Source organism: Microcaecilia unicolor, chromosome 4, assembly GCF_901765095.1.
Source record: "Microcaecilia unicolor chromosome 4, aMicUni1.1, whole genome shotgun sequence".
Lineage (NCBI taxonomy): Eukaryota > Metazoa > Chordata > Amphibia > Gymnophiona > Siphonopidae > Microcaecilia > Microcaecilia unicolor.
Window position 1 is genome coordinate 343843994 of NC_044034.1, and position 6000 is coordinate 343849993.

Sequence of the window (6000 nt, forward strand, 5' to 3'; positions counted from 1 at the left end):
CCGAGAGTTGAAGTTTTGCGAGGTTGTACCAACACGGTAAGTGAGGTAAGCATGGCAGGAGGGCGCCATCCTCTGTGGGGCGCCCCGCCGCACCATGCTTACCTCGTCCTCTTCTCCCCAGGGCATGTCCGGACAACCGGGCGGGTTTTGCCAGCCCGCTCGTTTGTCCAGAAATCCAGACAAACGGGCAGGGTCGTGCCTAGGGTCTCCGGCGCTCCCCTGCAGTTGGCCCCGCCCCCCCCCAAAACGATCGCTACACTACCCGCCCTCTTCTCCCCAGATCCTTTTCCTTTTTTTGTTTAAATTTACCTCTGTCCGGCGGCAGCTTAGCGTTAGTGAGGAGGTGGCGCTCCCCCGGCCCGACGTGTCAGTCTTCCCTTCGCTCAGTTCCGCCTTCTTCTGACATCAGAAATGACGTCAGAAGAAGGCGGGACACTGAGCGAAGGGAAGACTGACACGTTGGGGTGGGGGAGCACCGCCTCCTTCTCACTAACGCTACGCTGCCGCCGGACAGAGGTAAATTTAAACAAAAAAAAAGGAAAAGGATCTGGGGAGAAGAGGGCGGGTAGTGTAGCGATCGTTTTTGGGGGGGCGGGGCCAACTGCAGGGGGGCGCCGGAGACCCTAGGCACGACCCTGCCCGTTTGTCTGGATTTCTGGACAAACGAGCAGGCTGGCAAAACCCGCCCGGTTGCCCGGACATGCCCTCAAAAAGAGGACATGTCCAGGTAAATCCGGACATATGGTAACCCTAGTTCTATAAAAAATGCTAAACAGTAGTAAGCTGAACACTGCTTATCCTCAAGATGGGTCAAGGCATGAGCAAACAAAGTCAGTAGATTACCGTGTTCAGAATGAAGAGATTAGAGGGAAAATGAGGGATCAGCTAATGAAAGAGAGGATAGCCTGTATGAAAGGTTCAGTGAGTCAAAAGCAAATTCTTAAATCGATCCTGTAGGAAGCGGCAGTCAGGGGGTGTGACTTGTGGGCGCTGCAATACGGGCACCGCCGTATGGGTGCTGACTTTTGGGCACCCAAATGGTGGTGTCTAAAAGTCCATCCCTACTTCTTTCCTCCCTGCCCTGCACTAGCCTCCAAAGTCCAGGGGAGAAGAGGGGGCCTGCACCTTCTTCCTGCAGTGGGGTCTTCAGTGCAGAAGGGATAGCTGCCCTGGGTGGTGCCTGTTAAGGAAGACAGCTGAAGGCTCTGGTTTGAGCTGTCCTTGACAGGGGTGCTGAGGACCCCACAGCAGTTAAGCAGGCACGGGCCCTGGTCTCCCCCAGACTGTGCAGGACAAGGAGGAAAGAAGTAGGGAGAGGACTATTAGAACTTTTAGGTTCCCAAAAGTCCAGCACCAATGTGCATGGTGGTAGCATCCAGAAGACCTGCTTCAGACAGTCAGTGCTTTTCTATCAGCAGAGGGGGTAACATGGTTTATCTTGTAAGGTTTCGAAGGTAGAACTCCCACAGGCTAGTGTCAGGAAGCCACTGGCTGATCCCTGGAGGTACATTTTTTTTTTTTTGTTTCCTTGTTTCTAAAAAGCCAGTCACTTTCATACAGTAGTAGGTCACTAAGCACTGGCACATGGGGATTGTGCTCCAGTATAAATATCTGTAGTCAGCTGAACTCCTTTAATGTTCCCTTGGTCACTGTTTTACAAAAGTTTTTGAGAGCTCTTAAACCATATAGAGCACCCCATGATCCAGCCCCACTCGCACTATTAAAAAGAGTGGTTATATTACTTGTGCCATATATTCATGATTTAGTAACATGTCTTGTACAAGGTATGGTGCCCCAGACTTGGAAACTTGGCTGTTGTTTCTCCTACACTAAAAGATAACGAAGAAAAGCCCTTCAGATATTACAAACTATCGACCCACCCGTAGCTAACTTAACTTTCATATCAAAGTTGACTGAATCTATTATTGTAGATCAATTGTTGAACTTTCTTGAACACACTAACATTTTTCATCCCAATCAGACAGGTTTCTGGAGACAGAGCTGTACAGAAACCACCCTTTTGGGAGTGGTTACCTTTAAAATATCCAATCTAGACCAAGACAAAATTGCTCTGATTTTACTGGATCTTTCTTCAGCTTTTTGATTTAGTGGACCACTCGCTTTTACTTGATATACGCTTCATGATATCTGTATTAACGGTACTGCCTTGAGTTGGTTTTGCTCATGCCTTCGAGAAGGAGTGGCCTAGTGGTTAGGGTGGTGGACTTTGGTCCTGGGCAACTGAGGAGCTGAGTTCAATTCCCGGCACAGGCAGCTCCTTGTGACTCTGGGCAAGTCACTTAACCCTCCATTGCCCCATGTAAGCCGCATTGAGCCTGCCATGAGTGGGATAGCGCGGGGTACAAATGTAACAAAAATAATAAAAAAAAAATCTTGGAAAGTACTGTGGAACGACGCACAATCTGATATATTTGCTTACACGTGTAAGGTTTCATAAGGCTCTATGTTAGCTCCAACCTTAGTTAACATCTTTTTATTACCTTTGGCCACCCTGATTCAAACATTAGGAATTACATCATTTATATATTCTGATAATATCCAGTTGTTATGCATACTAGAACCACCATTACCCCCATTCCATTCAGGATTTAAATATTAAATGTGAACACTATAGTGAAACGGTCATGTACCCACCAGGGGCATAGCCAGAAAACAGATTTTAGGCGGGCCTAGGCAAGAACTAGGTGGGCACCAAGTGTTCTCCCCCACCCCCACCACCAAAAACAAAATCTCAGCTGGCGGGGAAAATGCTTCTTTCCACCTTGGCAGTCTGCAGCAGGCATGCGCTGAAAACTGAGCATGCGCAGGTGCCGGTATCGTGGAGAGTAGCGTTTTCGTTACCATCAGGGGGAAGCCTTCAGCTGGCAGAGCTTGGGATCATCACCAGCTACCACTAAATATGTGCTACTGTTGGGTGGGCCTGAGCCCTAAGTGGGTGGCCCCTGGCCCACCCAGGCCCACCTGTGGCTACGCCACTGGTACACACAAATTAAAGCTCAATGCTGAGAAAACGAAAACTCCTATGTTCTCCCGGAACCCAGACAAATCCTTACCTACTGCTTTGACCATTGGTAAAGAATTTCTAATCTGTATAGAAACATTAAAACTTCTTGGAGTTACATTGATAACGTTTGAATTTCTAACAAATATTTCAATAGTTCTAAAATGTTTTTTTTTTTTCAAATTGAAAAAGATACATTCAGTTAAATCTTGCTTTGATTAAAAAATAAAATCTCCACTCAGTAGTTCTTGGGCATTTAGATTACTGTAATGCTCTATTTCAAGGACTTCAGTTGGTTGATCTTAAATACTTCAGCTGATCCAAAACACTGTAGTGAAGCTGATCTTGGACGCAAAGCATAGAGACCACGTTACTCCTTTGCTTAGATCAGAACGCTGGTTAACAGTGTCGGGCAGAATTCCTTAAGAAATTCTCACCTTAATACATATAATTCATGACACTGGTTTTCTGCTTTTTTTTTTTTTTATTGTCTGATAATACTTTATGGTCCACATACTCTTTACGATCTTGTTATCAAAATCTTTTAGCAATCTCATCTTTCCACCATATTTATTTTGTGGACATGTGTGATTCTATATAGATACGTAGAAACATGATGGCAGATAAGAGCGAAATGGCTCATCCACAGCAACCACTATCTCCTCCTTTCCCTAAGAGATCTAACGTGCCTGTGCCAAGCTTTCTTAAATTCAGACATAGTTCTCGTCTCTACCGGGAGTCGATTCCACGCGTCCACCAACCTTTCCATGAAAAAGTATTTCCTTAGATTACTCCCGAGCCTATAACCTCGTAACTTCATCCTATGCCCTCTCATTCCAGAGTTTCATTTGAAAGAGGCTCACCTCCTGTACATTAATGCCACAGATGTATTTAAATATCTCTATCATATCCCCTCTCCTGCCTTTCTTCCAAAGTATACATATTGAGAGCCTTGTTCCTGTATGTTTTATGAAAGAGACCACTGACCAGTTTTGTAGCCGCCCTCTGAACCGGCTCCATGCTGTTTACATCTTTTCGTAGGTGTGATCTGCAGAATTGTACACTATTCTAAATGGGACCTCACCAGAGACTTATACAAGGGCACTTTTACCTCTTTTCTTGCTGGCCATTCTTCTCCCTGTGGACCTGAACATCCTTCTGGCTTTGACCATCGCCTTCTTCTACCTGTTTGGTCACCTTGAGATCATCAAACACAATCATCCCCAAGTCTCTCTCTTTTTTTTGTACACAGAAGTACTTCACCCCCTATACTAAGGACCTAGGGGAACATCCTGGTTTTGTTGATAAAAATGTTTGCTTTTCTATTAGGTTAGGATAATAATAATGTGGCTGAATAACCAGTTTGCAAATAAACCTAATGTACCTTTTTCTTTTATAGATACTTTTTGTTAGACCTGGATGCCCCGGCAGATATTGTTACGAGTATGATGGACCATATGGATCGTGATATTGATGTGATCAGACCTACATTTATAAGGCAGAGAGTCTACTTGCAATTGGAGGAATGTGCAGGGATGAGCCCGCCTGACTATGAGGCCAAATTACGCAGCAGAAGGAAATAAGTGGCCATAGATCGTGCAACCATTTGAAGTCCCCTGCCAACAATTAAAGCTACACGAACAATTCAGATGTTCAGGGCACCCTCTGTGTGGCTGACAGTTGATGTGTGTGGGGTTGCTTTTTTTTATTTTTATTAGATTCTGGGCTGGGAGTTGGGACGTTGATACCATGGAAAGAAAATCCTCTTGTATATGTAACTGTTAAAATAAAAAAAAACAAAATTACAAAACATTTCCAAGACAACATGACAGATTGTGCTACTTTACCTTAGTTTGCAAAAGCATGAATCCCCTTTTGGATAACATTGATGTTCCTTAGTTGGGTTCTCTACCAACATTCAAAACTATAAGAAATGTACCTGTTGACATGAAATGATTATGTCATAACCACACTCTGTAAGCCACTTTGAGCCTACAAATAGGTGGGAAAAGGTGGGATACAAATGCAATAAATAAATGTTGAATTAAGTCCAAGTAGCTTGCTCACACTGTCAGGAGCAGAATACTGTTTAAGCAAAATTAAATTAGGAAGCTCAGGCTGCTTGTGTTTAGACTATTGGTTTGCAACCCATTTCTTGGACAGGTCCCGCCAGTTGGGTTTTCAGGATCTCTAGATTGAATATCCATATGAAAATTGCATGCACTGCCTCTTTTATAGGGCACCCTAAATATTTGTATGTGTTCTCCAGCATATGCAAATGTATCTTATTCAGATTCATTTTTTTGGATATCCTGACAACTTGATTGCCTTGAGTTCAGAATCCCTAATGACAGTAGTCTGCTTTCTGCACCTATGTGCAGCCTCTGAATTCTGCCTTTTACCTCTTTCCACCGGAAGGTCACTTTTTGGGGTGCCTTGCCTGATGACTGTGCTCATCTGGGTACTTTGTTTAATAAGCTGGAAAACCCTCTGTATGAAATAAATCTGTGGGAAATGAGGGTGATTTTGATGGTAACAGTGGCGTAGCCAGAATGTAATTTTTGGGTGGGCATACATTTCCTCTTCCCTTCTCCACCTGCCCCCCACCACCATCATGAACTTTAAAAGTTAAATACTATAAATCTGAACCTCTCCCCACCCTGACATTCCCATCTGAGCCCCCCTGCATGACCCAGTCCCCACCTGCCTACCAGCTCCATGATCGACGAGCAGACGACCCTTGTCTTCCACCCAGCACCGAGCGATAAAAAAAACAATGGAGAAACGCCTCGCGTCTGCTGTGCGCTGCTGTAAAGCAAGCAGCAAATCGCTTCGTCACGTCGGCCCTTCCTTCACTGTGTCCCGCCCTCGCAGAAATAGGAAGTTACATCAGAGGGCGGGACACAGTGAAGGAAGGGCCGACGCGACGAAGCGATTTGCTGCTTGCTTTACAGCAGCACACAGCAGGCGCGAGGCGT

General features: G+C 45.1%; 1 protein-coding gene across 1 annotated transcript in view; it reads left to right on the forward strand.

Annotated features, from left to right (window-relative positions):
- The window catches only part of MRPS6 (mitochondrial ribosomal protein S6), a 71660-nt gene extending 66031 nt beyond the window's left edge, over positions 1 to 5629 (forward strand). The window contains exon 3 of the mRNA XM_030202173.1: positions 4422 to 5629. Within this exon, the coding sequence (XP_030058033.1) occupies positions 4422 to 4605 (184 nt within the window). The 3' untranslated portion in view covers positions 4606 to 5629. The remainder of the gene's footprint in view (positions 1 to 4421) is intronic.
- The last annotated feature ends 371 nt before the right edge of the window (positions 5630 to 6000 follow it).